Source organism: Salminus brasiliensis, chromosome 25 (genome assembly GCF_030463535.1).
Source record: "Salminus brasiliensis chromosome 25, fSalBra1.hap2, whole genome shotgun sequence".
Taxonomy (NCBI): Eukaryota; Metazoa; Chordata; class Actinopteri; order Characiformes; family Bryconidae; genus Salminus; species Salminus brasiliensis.
The window spans coordinates 18,116,778-18,134,716 of record NC_132902.1 but is presented as its reverse complement, the minus strand read 5'-3'; the positions used below and the strand labels follow the sequence as shown (position 1 = coordinate 18,134,716).

The 17,939-nt window shown below is 39.7% G+C and overlaps 2 protein-coding genes across 2 annotated transcripts in view; both read left to right on the top strand.

Annotated features, from left to right (window-relative positions):
• itga11a (integrin, alpha 11a) overlaps positions 1 to 8,676 on the top strand; it is a 61,895-nt gene extending 53,219 nt beyond the window's left edge. The window contains exons 23-30 of the mRNA XM_072671154.1: positions 321 to 404; positions 519 to 609; positions 705 to 818; positions 1,927 to 2,010; positions 2,537 to 2,647; positions 4,070 to 4,165; positions 6,124 to 6,237; positions 8,392 to 8,676. Of these exons, the coding sequence (XP_072527255.1) occupies positions 321 to 404; positions 519 to 609; positions 705 to 818; positions 1,927 to 2,010; positions 2,537 to 2,647; positions 4,070 to 4,165; positions 6,124 to 6,237; positions 8,392 to 8,469 (772 nt within the window). The 3' untranslated portion in view covers positions 8,470 to 8,676. The remainder of the gene's footprint in view (positions 1 to 320; positions 405 to 518; positions 610 to 704; positions 819 to 1,926; positions 2,011 to 2,536; positions 2,648 to 4,069; positions 4,166 to 6,123; positions 6,238 to 8,391) is intronic.
• Positions 8,677 to 11,410: 2,734 nt separating this feature from the next.
• mns1 (meiosis-specific nuclear structural 1) lies at positions 11,411 to 17,132 on the top strand. The gene is made up of 10 exons (XM_072671445.1): positions 11,411 to 11,497; positions 13,020 to 13,244; positions 13,580 to 13,707; positions 13,809 to 13,911; positions 14,033 to 14,262; positions 14,967 to 15,183; positions 15,288 to 15,395; positions 15,595 to 15,852; positions 16,101 to 16,226; positions 16,373 to 17,132. Exons 1-10 carry the CDS (start codon positions 11,495 to 11,497, stop codon positions 16,484 to 16,486), a joined length of 1,512 nt encoding a protein of 503 aa, XP_072527546.1. The 5' UTR covers positions 11,411 to 11,494; the 3' UTR covers positions 16,487 to 17,132.
• Positions 17,133 to 17,939: the final 807 nt, after the last annotated feature.

The following is a 17,939-nucleotide window of genomic DNA, read 5'->3' as shown; positions in this document are numbered from 1 at the left end:
TGTGTGTGTGTCAGAGAGAATAAAAAAGTGGCAGAAAGAAGCTTTCTTCAGAGCTGGAATGAAGCTAAAGTATTTACACATGTGCCTAAGTGTAACTTGACCATTCCCAGAGTGGGAATTCTGAAACTATTTTAGTTTGGGGGTCTGTTACCCTCCCCTGACTCTGTATTAATAGCCATTACTGTAAGCTAAAATATCCTAACTGATCCCAGAACAGCATTCCTGCACTTGGAGACTCCTGTGAAAGTAAACCCATATTTTTGAAGAAGGACAGAGTAGCTAGAACACATCTCATGCCTTTTCTTCATGTTCCTCTGTAGTGACGGAGAGGAGGTAGCTTTACACGACAACATTAATGACATTTTCTACACTCTGAGATATGAAGCTGACCTGCTCTTCACAAGGTCAGTGACAGAGCATGTGTGTGGAATATGTGTGGGAATCATGCTTCAATAATATACAGTCTGGCCTGTACAAGAAATAAAAAGCCTTCTTTTCCATGTCTCTGTTTGTTGCAGAGACTCCAGTCCGCCACGCTGGGAGCTCAAAGCTGACCTCTCTCTGGAGAAGCCTGAGAACATCCATCCGCCTTTCAACTTTACGTTCCAAGTAAGCTTGACTTACCCGCTCCCTTATTTTACTGTTCACTAAGTAAGCTGAGAGTAAATGAGAAGAATTTACACTGTTTGCCTTGTTCTGCTCAGATCCAGAACCTGGGCTACTTCCCTGTGAGAAACCTGCAGCTGAACATTGTGATCCCTGAAGTGACAAAAAATGGCAATCAGCTCCTGCAGATCCAAGACTTCCATGCAGAACAGGTGAGAAATAATGACAAGTTGAAGGGTCTTTTTTTAACAAGCTACACTATATGCCAAATGTTTGTGGACACACCTTCAAATGAATGCATCATCTACTTTAAGTGCCATCAATGTGCAAATTCACAAATACACACAGCTTGTCTAGTCCCTGTAGAGAAAAAATGCTAATAGAATAGGACTCTCTGAAGCAGACAAACATGAACCTGTTGGCATAATGTCTAATGCCAGGCGTGGGCTACAGGGGTATAAAGCCCCCCAGCATTGAGCTGGGTTCTCTGGAATGATGGTGCACTATTCAATACTTTTAGGAGGAGTTGAGGAGTTGGGAATGAGGTGGGGTGGTGATCATCCAACATCTCATAATGCTGTTGTTGCTCCAAAATCTCTTGATTTCTGAGGAAACAGTGAATGAGCAGGTCTTCTAATACTTTTATCCATATATTGTATTATTTAGATAGTGGACCATTCTTAGCCCACCTAACTGTAACTGCTTTGGGTGATCCACCAGCTACACATATCCAGTCAAGAGTCATTCTGAAGCCAGAAACTGACCACCGATGAAAAGCTTAGAGAGTCCAGCAAGGTGGACCTACCAGATACACTCTTAAAAAAAGTTTTTTTAAGGTTCCTCAAAACCTCTTTAATGGATAATAATTAACCCACCCACTCGTTCCCCCTAGCTTCAGCAAATCTCCCACTACTAGGAGGATATGGACTTAACACATTTCTTCTCTGATACATGCAAAACCTGTCAAACTGCTGCCATTGCCAACACACTCTGAGGATAGTGCTAGGTCCTCAGCTCCGCCACACTATCTAACAGACGCCTGTGCCACACAACATTGCTTAACAGTGCCAGAGAGCGCCATCTACCCACATGGAGGGAGCTGTGGGCCAGATTGGTAGTGCATTAGACCGCTAAGCTACTCCCCACTCTAGGGCTTTCCAATAAAGTGGCCAGTGGGTGTATGGCCACTTTCTCAGACTCAAAGTCCTCCACCAGGATGATTACTCAGTTGTGTAGCCTACTTCTAAACAGCTCAAGCTGACTGCAGCTTTAAGATAGGTTCCTGTTCTAGATTATTAATGAAGTGTGTTCTGCCATCAGGAAAATGGGATTCACTGCATTCCTCCTCAACACATAGCGCATAGTCGAGCATCACCGGAGGACCTGACCCGCATCTCCCACCTGGTAACTGTCACCTTTGGCTATATTTCTGTATCAGGCAGATGACCAGTACATATAAAGCTACCCTGCTGTATTTTAAGCTTTGCGTAACTTTAAAGGCCTCTCTTGTGAAGTCACTGCTTGTGAAAACCATTTACTCCCCATATGTGGCAAAGAGTTCCTACAAGGCTTGCTTAACTACAGTCATCTATCATGCAAAATGTCTGGCTTTATATAATGCAAAGCAGAAACTCCACAGAAGTGGCTTATCCTGTAAAATGTGGTCACTGGAGTTCTATGTTTGAAACAGTAAATAAGGTTTATTCTAAGTACCGCTGGTTCTTATCTTCAACCAGCTTTATTAACCAAAGTCATTAAGCTGTGCAATATCTTCATATAACTGAAAAGGGGGGTTCACAATGAAACTCTCATTGTCAGAGAAAAGGGTTTTTGTGATCCAGAGGCTAACCACAAAAAGCTGTGTCTAATCTGAAGTGAGAGTGTTTGTGAACAAAGGAACTTAGCAAATTTTCTTTGTGTGTGCATACAGAATTACACCAATACCCTGACTGTGCCAGTGCAGTGCAGTGTGAACCTGACCTCTTATAGGGACGTCAGTGTGAGGATTAGTGGGTCTCTGCGCACTGACTCTCTACATACAGTAAGTAAACCTACCACTCACTCTACTTTGCACAGTTTCTGAGGTTCAGAACTGGGTTGGACCATTTTCATCTGAACTCAAGTGCTTCAATTAAAAGCTGCACATTTTAACACATTTTAAAGCTTAGTGTTTCTTTGAGGTGCCATAAAATATAGTTATTCAGTATTTTATCTTGATCCTTGATGACTTTGGTTGGGGCCCAGATGCCCAGATGTGGCTTCACATGACCATTTACAACCCTATGATTTTGTCTCTACTCTGCACTCTAATTTTCCTTTTACACTGGGTTTATGAATTATTTGAAGAGCTCTGACTGCTCTGACTGGCTGATTTATTGCACCGCAATGGCTCACACAGAAGCCACATAGCAAAGCATAGCAAAGCACTATGACAATAACATCATTATTTATTGTACCAGATCGTGCTGATGTTGTGTGGTCATGGTGTGCAGTTAGTTAGCTAGCTGAAGAGATGGTAAAGTCTGTCGGCTAAGGTTAGCTTTTAGCCTAGCATGGATACTCATACACATTATTTTGGCCTTTGCTTCATTATGCGTTGTCTTTCTGCAGTCACAATGTCTGGTTCACACTGTTTTCCGATATCTAGCCAAGTTTGTCAGTGATGTGCTGCTCTCCAGCATTACTGAAGGACAATCATGGCAAATATTGAGTCAGACAAACCATAGGCTTAAAGATTTGTTACGAGTACGGTTTAACAAAAACAAAAAAGTATCAAACTCCCCATATCGTACATAGAAACAGAACAAATTACAGTAGTACATAACAGAATAATTTTTTTTATGTAAATGGAACAAAGGAGGTGTATATATATATATATATATATATATATATATATATATTTAGATGAGATTCATGAACTGGATTAAAATCTGTTTACATTGACTTCCACTGTTGGGATGTTTTTCCCTTCTTCTGTAAATTTGCCATTTTGGAGATACAAGGTTTTTTTTGTGTGACAGCGAAAATAGTCATGTATGACTGATGACTGTGTTGCTTTGTCTGCCACTGAGTGCTGTTGTACTAGCCTCCATCTGTTCTTCTTTAGGGTGAGTTGGGTTTGTCTACAGGTCAGGATTTCCTAAAGCCATTAAGAGCTGTCAAAATAGATAGCACATACAGAGTAAACACTGCACAAGTAGAATAACTGTGTACTGGAAACGCTGGTAAATTACAGTGAGTTTTTGTGTACGTTATGTCTCTGTGCTGTACATCTGTTCCCTGTTTCTCTCTGTTCCTCACATATACACATGCTCACTTTGATATTTGTCTACAGCTGCCACTAGCACCTATTTACTTCTGTTTCATCCATCACCATCTTTCTCACGCATGCTCTCTCTCTCGTTCTGGGGGCTAGTGAGTGTGTGGCAGAGAACTGACTCTGTATTTTTCCTGTCATGCCCAGCTGAAGTTTAAAACTCTGGAGCTGGTGACGACAGCCTCGGTGGAGCTGAGCCCAGACAGCTCCATGTTCCTTCATGAAGAGAGGCCTGTCAGACACGTGAGTCACGCTCCCGACACATCCACGCCGACAGGAAGCCGCACATTACCTCACAGGAGCCCGGGCCGTGACACTGCATGAACCGGCTGATGTAGGACAGATCTGAATAAATCAGGGAATCTGTTAAAACACCACCAGACAGAGGGAATACATCGAAATTGGAAATGGACTTCAGAGTAAACCTTGTATCTCCATTTTTGCCATTTTTTACTTGGAATAAAAAAATGACATTTTTATTGACCATTATGAAGGTTTTTTACTCCTGCTGTAAAGTTGCCATTTTGGAGATACAAGATTTTTGTGTAATGATATGCAAGGCCATACTTAATTTAGCAGTAGTTTAGTTTAGCTAGCATGTTAATGACTATAAGCAAACCTTAATGACCTTATGTGGATGCTGAAGTACACTAAATGGACAAAAGTACTGGGACACCTGCTCATTTAGTATTCCTTTCAAAATCTAGGGTATTAAGAAAAGCCTGCTTTTGTTTTGTAACTGTCTATACTGTCCACTGTTCTACTAGATTTTGGAGCACTGCTGTGAGGATGTGATTGCATTTAGTGACAAGATTGTTAGTGAGATCATGATGTTGGATGATCAGCACCCAACCTTATCCCAAACTCATCCCAAAGTACTAGATCAGTGCTATGGGGCTTAATACCCCTCTAGCCCACTTCTGGAATTAGGCATGGTGTCAAAACGTTGATGTTTATCTGATCCAGAGAGTCCTATTCTTTTGGCAGTACCTCTCTAGAGGGACTAGATAAAATGTTTGCGTGCATTTGCACATCTGTGTCAGAAATGGGTGAAACTTACAGTAGCTGAATGCATTCATTTGAAGGGGTGTCCACAAACATTTGGACATTGTCTGCTTTGAATGCAATATAAACTGGTTGACAGTACACAAATATATATCACTTTACACTGAATAGTGTGATATGTATTCTTCTGCACAAACTCAAAATGTTCTAATCCGTTATCTGAACAGGAATGTGGTCACACACACACACATCTGTAGGATCTATCTCCAGCTGTTAACTGTGCAGAACTTAAAAATGCTAATAATATAATGCACATGAATGCAACAACATGGGTCACGCTGCACTGAAACTGTGCCCAGATCGTTTATTCCAACATGTCCACTCACGTAAACTTGTGCAACCCGCATGTTAACGCTTACCAGACAAAGACCTTCTGTTTGCAAATGAGTGGGTGTTTGAGTAGCTGCAGTCCATTTCACAGCTGGGGCAGTGGAGGGTTTTCAGTGTGCTCCAGCAGTCTGGAACCAAAGGACCGAAAGGACCAGCAGACCACCATGCAGCCCTCCACTCTCACACTGATCTCTGCTGCCATCTATAGACACTCCAGCAGAAAACAACACTCACTGACAATAGCAAAATAGGCATTTCCTCTGGCAGTAAAAGAAGCCCATCAAATACCAAATTTACACATCTTTCATGAATATTTATTGGCATACTATCATCAGGGGCGATACAAGAGAAAGATAGGTTGGTTGCTTGGTCCAAATGTAGAAGTTAATCTTAGTATTGAATATACTATATGTCCAAATGTATGTGGACACCCCTTTTAATGAATGCATTCAGCTGCTTTAAGTTGAACCTATTGCTGATACAGATGTGCAAATGTACACACACTCACTCAGCTTGTCTAATCCTTGTAGAGAAGCACTGCAATAGAAAGGGACTGTCTGGAGCAGATAAACATTTTGGAGTCTTTTGGAACCATGCCTAATGCCAGACGTAGGCTAGAGGAGTAAAATGCCTTCCCTGGACAGTAGAGACAGTTATTCCTACAAAAGCAGAAACTCTTTAAACCCCCAGCCAGATGAACTCTTTTAATCAATAAATAACTCTTTTGTCAATATAGTGGATTTTAGTAGAATAGTATATTTACTTTTTAATGTGCTTTAAGTATTCTTTCTATTTTTTTTTCTCAGATAATTCTGGAGATTAGGAAGGAGGAAGATTACCGGATTCCCATCTGGATTATTATCGGGAGTACACTTGGGGGACTGTTGTTACTCTCTCTCCTCATTCTAGCACTGTGGAAGGTAATAACTTGTAACTGATTCCTTTCATTATGGCTGTTGCATTGATGAAAAATATTTGCAGTGATAAATGTAGCTTTTATGCTTAAAATTATTCATTTATTATCTTTTATTATTGTAATTACAATTAAAAAATATGTACATTACCATTTACAGACACTCATTTTTCATCAGTGTGTGAAGTGTAAAAGTAGGCCAAATCGTCATATGACGCACAGATGTGTTATCTGTGTGGCAGTGTGAACAGCAAAAAACACTCTGGTATTTTCAATTCCGATTTGGGTCACTTTTGCGTGTGGTATTGAAATTCAATGGAACCAGTCCAACTCCACATTCACAGCAGTGAGGGGGTTTTCAGTCGCAGGATAGTGAGGGAACTGACCACATAAATATTTGGGGTGATGTTCAATAACAGATGTTCGTTAACAGGGTTGTGGGTTCGATTCCTGGGCTTAGCAAGCTGCCACTGTTGGGCCCTTGAGCAAGGCCCTTTACCCTCTCTGCTCCCCGGGCACTGGAGTTGGCTGCCCACCGCTCTGGGTGTGTGTGTGTACTCACTGCCTCTAGCTCACTTGTGTGTGTGAGTGTGTGTTCACTACCACAGATGGGTTAAATGCGGAGGACACATTTCGCTGTACAGTGTACACTGTACAGTGACAAATACGTTTACCTTTACCTTTTTTACCTTTAGCACTCTGTTTGAAGAAATTTCTAAGAAAATGTCTGAATGCGGCCACCGGAGCGTGCTGCTGCAGTGACAAAGTAAAATAAAAAAGCTTAAAAGCAAAGTTTAAAAAATCCAAGGACGCAAACCTTGACCTTTTTTACAGAGAGCTTGAACGCAGTGATCCCACTGGAATTTCTTGATAGTTCCTATGATGAAAACTGAAACTTCATGTAAAGCATTGCTCTCTTGCACATGTGCATCAGTTTAGGAGCGTGAACTGTTTATACGAATGTTGGATATTTGATCACATAAAAAAAAATAATAATCTGTGGGCCACTCCCGGGCTCAAAAACAGCTTTCACACTTGACCATAGCATCTCGAACTCACAGAGCAAGTAGACCTAGGTCTAGAAAAAATGCCAGTATGAAAACATTTACATTTATGGCATTTAGCAGACGCTCTTATCCAGAGCGACATACAAGGTTATTAAAATCACAGAGGTGGGCCAATGTAGTGTTAGGAGTCTTGCCCAAGGACTCTTTTTGGTATAGCGCAGCATAGTCACCCAGACCGGGAATCAAACCCCAGTCTCCCACATGGTGTTGTAACTCAGTGGCAGGTAGTGGTCTTATCTGTTGCGCCACACCAACCACACCCTTACTGGTAACTGGGATGATAGTGTGCTTTAATGAAAGCTTTTAGCCAGTTTGCTTTTTTTTTAACAAACTTATTATGAACCTAATTTGATTTGAGAGAAATTCACTAAATAACTATAGATAAAAATAAGGACATTTCTAGCAAATATTACTTTAAAATACGAACTTCTGATCCACAGATTCAGAATTTATTTAATACTTTTTTTTAAATAAAACTTTATTTAAGTCTAAATCAATTTGTAGACGTAGGTTAAAATCGGTTGGTGTTGTAGGTGGCACAATTAGGCCTATTTCACCAATATCTCCCCTAAAATGTATCATCCCATAACATCAGATTCATAATGTGTTTCATAACTGCAGAATTCCTCATAGCTCTGCTCTTATAATGATGGATCCTGTAAACTGAACAAATCGTGAACTGAACAAATCCCTTATATGAAAACACTGGTGAAAGTTACCATTACCCTCCATGTGTCAGACTAGGGTTCGATTCTCCAGCTGCACAATCACAACATGCTACGCCAACAAGAGTTGTTGAGCTGTGCAGCATGATTCAGATGTAAGCTTCGCCCTGGATAAGAGCTTTAGTCAAATGCCATCAATGTAAATGAATATGTTAACTTACTCAAACGACTTTAACAGACAGCACTGTGAAATACTCCCTATTCCCTGTTTATCCCCTGTTACTGGAGGTCGGTATTATTGTGTGCAGGTAAAGTGTTCACATGTCTATTACAGCACATGATGTGCTTTTCAGAAGTTGTGTGGTGGGAGTTTGGCTTGCGGATTGTGGATTGAATCCTAACTCTTGGCTATGTCTGCGTTTCTCCCAGCTGGGTTTTTTCCAGAGGCAGAAGCACAGGGAGGAGGCGGAAAACGAGGCCAATGGAAAGGTGGCAGAAGAGCGATAACGCAGGCTGCTCGCAGGGTTCAACCTGGCCCAACTCTCAGGGAGCGTCCCACAGTAACACTACATGTCTCTGGAACAGAGAAGGGGAGGTGGTTGGGGAGGGGTGGGGAGTGCGAGAGAGAGAGAGAGAGAGAGAGAGAGAGAGAGAGAGAGAGAGAGAGAGAGAGAGAGAGAGAGAGAGAGAGAGAGAGAGAGAGAGAGAGAGAGAGAGAGAGAGAGAGAGAGAGAGAGAGAGAGAGAGAGACAGGGAAAGAGAAAGAGAAAGGATATAGAAGGTAGGAGATACATGGTGAGTAAAATGAGAGTGAAAGGAACCATTCAAAAGTGAATGGAGAAACATGAGACAGACAGAGCGAGAGAGAAAGTAGAGGATTCGCTCTGTGCACTGGATGATCTGTTGCTCCATTGTGGAAAAAAAAACAAACAAACAAAAACAAAACACTGCATCGCCCTTCACCTGGCCTGCACTGCTTACTGAGCCGAACCCATGGATCATGGACAGGTCTCCACATCTCATCCTCTACACTATAAAAGAGAGAAAAGAAAAGAACAAATGGGACGTCGTTCAAAACAAAGACTTTTGGGAAATCCGTTCAAGAAAGACTTCTGGGAACATGAGTTTTCGCATGGTTTCTGACTCATCACATCTGATCTTCTGCCAAATTAAATGGAGCTCTCTGCAAATATACAAGAAAAACCTCAAATGGGCTGTGACTGTCCACAACAGCCGTGTTTCCTGGTGCTTTTTCTCTAAAAGTAGGACATCTTGGAAAAAAGACAAAGCGCGGAATGAGAGAGCAAGGGTTCACCCAAGACCTGGCTTGCTTTTTTGTTATGATGTTGACAGATATAAGATGTAACATTAGGCACTGGTGTTGTTGTAGCTAGCTCTTTGTTGTTGTTTTTTTGTTTTTTGCAGTGTTTCTAATTTATTGTTATGAAGATGAATAGTGTTTTGGAGGCTTTTGGATGTTTTCCGCTGTGTTTCAGTAGAATGTCCTCCTGTGCTATTCTGAAATGATACCGCATCCACATTGCCCTGGAGTATTTTGGTCCTTCAGAAGAATTCAGATGATTTTTTACTACAGTGATCCATTCCCAGATTCTGTTTTTTTTTTTTTTTATTGGATTCATTTTGATGCACTTTTTCTATTTTAGAAATACAAACTTGAATTTTGTAAATATATTGTTTATCTTTGTTTTATAATCTAAGTTGAAATGGTGTAATACTGCTTCCACAAACACTATGGCATTACCTTGTAACTCAACCCTAGTTTTGCTTTTAGGACAAATCATAGTGGTCATCTTCGCGTATGCTCAGCATCTCAACAAATAGCCTTTTAGAAAGGGTATGCTTATTGTACTCCATATCTCCATCTGTGCTGTGGATGGCACGTCTGATTCCAACGTCCGGAATGGTGCAACATTTTTAAGAGAACTCAGCGTCATGAAGGTGGTCTTTGTTTATAGTGTCAAAACTGTAACATGTAATATAGGCAGAGAAATCTAACGGTATTATGCTTTTATTATCTATTAAGGTGTATGCCAAAATTTAGGACAATAAGTGAGTATTTGTACAAAATTGAATGAAATAAAAATGCCCATTTTACTAATGAGTCAAATCATCTGTGTCATTTCTGACTGTCCTTTATTTGTTTTTCAGAATTTCCATGTGAAATCTTCACTAAACTTATACACTGTATGTCTAAGTAGAAAGCGTTCCCTGTAGACAGTAGAGACCGTTATTCCAGCTAAAGAAGGATAAAGTCTTTAAAAACGCCAATTGTCAATTGTACCAGTACTTTAGTGTATAATAAAGAGGGGTGTCCACTTGAATAAATTCAACATCCCAAGCTGTTACATCAAGCAGGACACTGATTAATTAAAATGAGAAACAGAAAATGACAATTTACGATTAAATGAATTGATTCATTTCATTATCCATGGTCTAACATGGAACAACAAGCAGCATTTGAGGTCACCACCACGCAACCATAATCAACTTCTGGGCAACCCACACAATTGGTGACCTTAGACTTATATTTAGACTTATTTAGGCAATGTACTGTATATCTATCTATGTTCAACAGCTACACCCCTCTAAGTACTTACCTTTATGCAGACAGATGACTACAGATGGGCCACTTATTGGTCAAAATAGAAATGCTGTACAGATGTTTCGCATGTAAGGCTGTATGTTGGCCACTGCTGAGTCAGACAGCCACAGCCCACCAGTGCTACAGCTGGACCCATCATAAACATTCCATTGCCAAACTTGACGTGGCTTAACTGGGTAATGTTAGGCATGAAATCATCTGCTATCTAGGTACATTTTCTTGAATTTAAACATTTTGTCAGAAAAACAAACAAACATACCATTTTTTGTATGAGCAAAGGAAGCCTGTATAGGGCTAGTGATAGTATTGCTTGGTATTGAACATGACATTCCAATGTTAAATCAGGTCTAAGCTTATTTGTCACATACATAGTCATACACGGCACAGCTAGTATTGATAACTGTCCAGTCACATAAAATAAGGGGAAAACAGAGGGGAAATATATATAAAATAAAAGGACCAAAAACTAAAATAAAATAAAATAGAAATAAATATTTTTAAATTAAACATAATGTTGGATGTTCAGATAAATATCATGTGTGTAATGAATATTAGGTATACAAACAAATATATTTTTAAATAATTTTGATTATATTTCTAATTATATTGTTATTTAGGGAAATATTTATTCATAATACTTTATTAATTCATTTATACTTTATTAAATACTTTATTTAACATTTAAATGACAAACTTATCACACAAAAAAAATACAAAAACGTCTTTGGCGGTATTTCAACGAGCCAATCAAGACCCAGAGAGATTTTCGTCTTGGCCAATTACAGCCGACTTTATTGGCAAGTCGGCAGGACTTTGTTTCCACGGCGACCAGTAATCAACATATGAACCCGCCTGGGCTGTGCAGGTGTTTGTCCTGACTGCGCTCATCTGGACTCACATTTCCACAGAATGGTGAGTTAAGTAGTGTTTTAGCGTCAAAGTGATCTTTTACTTTAACGGAGATTGTCATCACGGTCTATTTTTCGAGCAGCGGGAGCACTAAGTGTTCACAGTTAGCACAGCTAGCTAGCTAGCCTGCGTGCTAGTGCAGCATCCGATACAGACCGAGTTTCGGTCTCCTCTAACACAACTCCTACAACTAAAGGGCTTCATTGGCTCTGAGCTTTATTTAGGTCGCTGATATGTGATAAAACCCTTTAATGCCTCTGTTATGTTCAACTGTAAGGGGCATCAGTAGCTATCTTGCTAATATTCTCGGGTCAGACACAGTGCACACTGAACTATCCAGAAGTTTAAAAAGTAGTAACCTATATTTTACCCATAAACATTGTCTTTAGCTCAATTAACATGAATTTAACTCATATTTAGTAGCTAGCTAACAGTAGTGCAATTAAATAGGACATCCCTTAAAAAGCATTGTTTATTTGTGATATTTCCTTTTTTATTATTAAACAAATCAAACTTTCAACACATTTATTTTATTTAGTTACTTTATAATTTGTATTATTATTATTATTATTATTATTATTTAAATGTTGATTTTAGATGTTTATTTACCTATGCTGGCCTGTTAGCTAGCTACATCTTCCTCCCCCCTTTTTCTTCTCTTCAAACACATTAAATTAGTAACTTGTTTTAATTTGAATCTGTTTTAATGTTAATTACACAAAAAAAAGCTCAGTAGAAACGGTTTCATATAAAATAAACAGATACCAAATATATTTGCCGTATTTTTGAACTCTGGAATGGGTCAATTTGACCCGCAACAGGAGGGTTAAGGCATGCTCCTGAGTGTTTCTATGCTTTGGTAATGCTGGAATTTTAATATTTCACATGTGTTAGTTTAAAAATGTAAAACAATATTCTTTGTGGTGGGAACGATTGCTGGTGCATTGCTGGTGCGGCCCCAAAGCAGTTTTACAAGATCACTGCATCTTCTTCGCACAAGAAGAAGTTACTTTCCGATGTTTTGTTTTTAAATAAAATAATATTTTAGCGCTATTGTAATAAATTATAACGCGATACACTGTTCTACACTGAATGTCATTGACAATAGTACTTCTGGGAGACTGGAATCTTTCTTTAGCAGTCTGTAAATGTAGTTCTGCTAGTGCATTAAGTCTATGTAGAAATATCAAGACAATCATATAACATCCTAAAAATGTGTATTGGTACATTCCTATTATTGTTTGTGGAGAATGAAATCATCCATCCCTATCAATATGTTGGTGTGTAATAACCCCTAGTAAAAGCAGTAGGTTCTGTTATAATGTAATATGTTATTCAGTGGCTGTCGTTTCGACACACAACACATTTGAGGTAGTAGCTCCTAAACCTCATCTAACTGAACATCTAACTGATTTTTTTATTTGTTTATGTGTATAGATTTTCAAGTGTGTGATGATTTTTGGAAATAATCTTGTTGACACACGCAGGTTTGAATTTTGCTTGATTATTTTGATTTAATATTCAGGCTTCTATGAGCCAGAGACGCAACATGTCACACAGCCATCGCCAGAGGATGGTCCTGGAAAGCCGGCGGCTAGAGGAGCAGCGTGAAGATCAGGCCAGACAGATCGCCAGAGACGTGCAGATGGAGGCCAATCTGAAGAGTGAAGAGAGGTTTGAGAGGAAACTATATCTGCGCAAGATGCATGATGAAGCGTATGAGAGACAAATGGAGGAAGCTTACATAAAGGTTGGTTAGCCTTTCTTTTCTCTGCCTCCCCCGATATAAACCTACAGCTGTATACTGGTTTTAGGTATGTGCATTTGCCTAATACCAGTATTGGGCGGAAATACAACCGAACAGAGAATCCCACCAATTTTTAATTATTTTGGAGTTTTAAAACCTATAGTAATGTGTTTAACCAAAAGACCATCTGTTTTCATTCCTTTAAGGTTTGTTGTAACTGACCTTATCATTATATTATTCTTATTATTAATAAGCCCTACCATGACAACCATATGTTTGTATCCTACTATATCAAGCTTTAAACATGTTTTTTGTTTTTTTTTGTTTTTTTTCTGCAGGCGGAGCAAGACAGAATTTTCAAGGAGAAGCAGCTGGAGCAGGAGGAGAGGATGGCTAAAGAACTGGCCCGCATCACTTATGAGAAAATGCGAGATGAAAAAATGAGGCAGTACATCAAAGAAAACAGGTGTCTGGTGGCTTTAAAGTTGGCAGTAATGACCATGTATTTGGGATAGCGGTTTGTCTGGCTAGTTTACCATTTATTAACAGTGGTTAACCAATTTGTAGTGTAGAACTTCGCGAGCTGGAGGCGAAGCTGAAGTCTGCTTACCTGAATAGAGAGAGGTCGGCACAGATAGCTGAGAAGGAGGCCATGAGGTACGAGGCCATGGTGAGTGAACATTTCTCAGAATTTCATCAGACCTACTCAAAGGTGGGAACAGGGTTGTAAATTGAAGCACCAGTGTCTTGTACTATTCAAGGTTAACATTCTGGTTTTGGTGGGATTTCAGAAAGAGGAAGCTGATATTGCCCGTAAACTGAAGAAAGAGCAAAAGCAAGCAGTGATTGAAAAGGAGAAGCAGGAGCGAAGGCGCTATGAGGAACTGGTTCGCTACCAGCAGGAGCTGGAACAGCAGCTGGAGGAGAAGGAACAAAAGAGGCAGGAGGCCTATGAGGAGTTCCTCAAGGAAAAACTCATGGTGGATGAAATCGTACGGAAGATCTATGAAGAGGATCAGATGTGAGACAAAGTCTTTAATATTTTGTTTTGCTCAAAATACTTTTTACACTGATACTTCCAGCAGAAGTATTAGAGACTTGAAGCCTCACCGACTGTATAGACAACTATGGTGACTAGGAATGGAGTAGATAAACATGAATGAACCTATTGACATCATGCCTAATACTAGGAGTGGGCTACAAGGGTATAAAGCCCCCCAGCATTGAGGTGTGGAGCAGTGTTGTGGATCCAACTTCCTGACCTCACTGACACTTGCTGAATCCAATCAGATCCTCACAGCAATGCTCCAGAATCTAATGGAAAGCCTTCCCTAGACATTAGAGGCAGTTACTCCAACAAATGCCGGATAAACATTCTTTTTAGTCCCCTTTACTTCAGAAGAAAAACAATTTCAGTGAATCGGCAGGTGTCCTAATATTTTTGTAGATTTAATGCATTAGCTCATTGAAGAGCAGTGTCTTTATGCAGTGTACTTAAAACTAGAATGAAACGTCCAGTGAAAACAGATCATTAACTCACATAAACCTCAATCATTTTGATGATGATTGATGATACAGCAAGTCAAATTCACTCATATGCAGGGCAGCGCAGTTCTTTGGGCCAACGTAGCCTTCCTTGCTGCTGTTGTTGCTTATAGTGCATATTATAGGTATATTGACTTGATTTGAAAATTGCGATCTTCCATTCCTGCACTTTGTGTTTAGGGAGCGTCAGCTCCGACTTGAGAAGATCACGGCCACGCAGAGATACGTTGAGGAGTTCAAGGAGCGGCAAAATGAGTGGAGGCGCATGGAACGGGAGAAAATGGAAGAGGAGAACAGGCGAATTCTGGAGTTTGCCAAGTACCAGCAGAGAAAGGAAGAGGACAGAATGGCTAGTGCTAAAAAGAGAGAGAAGGCTAAAGAGAACCTCCATAAGATGGTAGGTGGTGAAAGACCTGTTCTTAAGCCTCAACCTTTCCATCTCAAGTCAAATTGCTTTAAGGAACTCACAAACTCCTTTGCTTTTCCTTTTTGTTGGTGTAGCTAAGCGAAAAGATTGAAATGGAACGGCAACAGCGTGAGGACATGGAGCGTGTCCGGGAGGAGCTGTACCTGGAGGAGCAGGCAGAGGCTGTTAGACAGAATGAACTCGTAAGAATTCACATTTTTATAAATGCATGTTTATTCAAAGTAAGGCAGTCCTGCCAAGAATGGGTCTTTTATTCATGTTCATGAAATGTTAAGGGAATGTGAATGTGCCTGGAGCAAGGAAATGTTCTAGGAAGACCTGCTTTTCAGGAATCTTCTTATCAATAAATTGACCATGCTATACCTCCTCTTTTCCTTTCAGGAGGAAATGGAGCGGAGGATCCGGCAGAGGCTAGAGCTGCAGCAGACTTGTCGGGAACAGATGGCCTTCAAACAGCTGCGCCAGCAGGCCGAGAAGGAGGAAGAAGAGGCGTTTAGGCAGATGATGCTGGCGAAGTTTGCAGAGGACGACCGCATCGAACAGATGAACGCGCAGAAGCGGCGCATGAAACAACTGGAGCATAAACGTGCCGTGGAGAAGCTGATTGAGGAGAGGAAGCAGCAGTACCTGGCTGACAAGGTGAGGTTCAAATCGGGCAGTATTTTAGCCTGTGTCACTTACTCCTGCAGCTAGCTATGCTAGTAATAGCTGACTGTGCGAGGTCCAGAATGATTACTAGTATGCTTGAGCTCGAGAGATTGGAATAAGTAGTATGATGCAGGCAAGTGGTGTGATCCATGATTTCCTTCTGAAAGTACATTGAGATAAATGCCTACCACTATTGTATTGATTTTGGAGTTCCATCAATGTAACAAACCTTCCCACAGGAACGTGAGGCAGAAGAGAGAGCGATTGAGCAGGAAAGAGAAGCACTGCGCCGACAGATCATTGAGGAAGAGAGGCAGAAGCTCCTTAAACAGCATGCTACAAAACTCCTGGGGTACTTGCCGAAGGTAAGGAGACTTTACTATGCCTACATATAAGTGTGTATATATATATATATGCTGAATAGGACATTTTCATTTTGATAGCAATCTGTCAATTAGATTGCCCACAGTAATAGCCTGCAGTGTATGAGTGTACCATTTGTTTTCATTAGGGTATTTTCAGGGAGGATGACTTGGAGCACTTTGATGAAGATTTCAGAAGCAATTTCAGCAAACGTCAGGCTGACCTATTCTCAGAAGAGGGCTGGGGCGAGGATGATCAATAACACACTTCCACTCAGGACCACTAGATGGCAGCCATTCTCAGTGAAGCTTGTTTTATGTCTTGCTAGTCTTTATCATCGCATTACCAAAGCAAGAAAAGATCAGCAACCGACTTTGCTTTTATTATGCACAGTTTGAACATTCAGTTGTCTGAGCCTGTCAGTGAAATTGATCCCATTGATTGATTCTTTACAAATTCTACTTTCAGTATAACAAAGTAAAAATTTAAGTGAAACATTCAGCATTCTGTAGTATTTCTGCTTTAATGACCATGTGCAATCCAGCTGCATAAACTCTGCATGAGTAGAGGAGATCAGATCCAGCGAGTGGCTGAACTCTGAACTTGAGATTTTTGTACCAAGGTGTCAACATGGTCACAGTCACACAGTTTGCTTCAGTTTAAAAATGACGGGTGTTTATTTTAGGAAAATCCCAGATTTGTAAGGTGTTCTCAGACCTTTGGACCACACTGTGCAGTTCTATCATGCAGATGTGAGACAGCATGTACTTTTTCATTTTTAGCCGTTTTAAAAACCAGTACAAATACATTTCTGGTGTAATTGGTTTTGGACTGAGAGACAATGTGAAGTTGTTTGATTAGTTATTTTGAAGACAACCTTAATAAAAGTATTTGTGCATTATTTTGAAGCAGTGTGTAGCTTGTCTTGATTTTTACTCCCTCCCTTTTTGAGTGGTCTGTATTTTTAATCAGAAAAGCCATTAAAATGTTTAAAAGAACACCTTGGGAGAAACCAAGAACCAAAAGGGGAACCCATCCTCTAATCAAAACTATTTATAAATAATAAACTTATCAGATATAACCATTTTCTTATATAACCACAGGATCCTAGATAAACTATTTTTAGGGGTGTACAGTGTGTTTATATAGATTGACAGGCTAGGAAAAAGCTTAAAATAAAACGACACAGGTTCTATAATGTAAGAAGCTCTTCTCTTTATAATTGTTCTTTTAGAGGTTTTTCACTCTTATCTTCTGGAACAATATTAGTTTTATTATTTTAAACTGAGCCTGCAATTAAAATGTCTTTATTTTGCTCATCTTTTGAACAAAAACAAAAAAAAATATCGATTAAACTATTAAAATGTGGTACAAAAATGTGGCCCTCAGTCAAAAGACAGGGTATTTATTTATTTATATTTTTTAACATGGCTACTTAAAAAATGCTTAATTAAAATGTATATGGTGGTCGTAGATGTTTGCTTCCTGCTATACAATCTCATGAAGCATATCTTTGCTGTTCTGCAAAAACATGTATCTCCATGTTTGCCGTTTTTCAATTTTTGACATAATGTGAATCTGGCAGTTGTTCTTTACAATAAGTCAGAATTTCAGGATGAATGGACCAATAGAAATGCTCCGAAGTGACTTGGAATATATATATATATATTTTTTACATTGACTTCCATTGAAAGTTCAGAAGTTTTTTTTTTTTT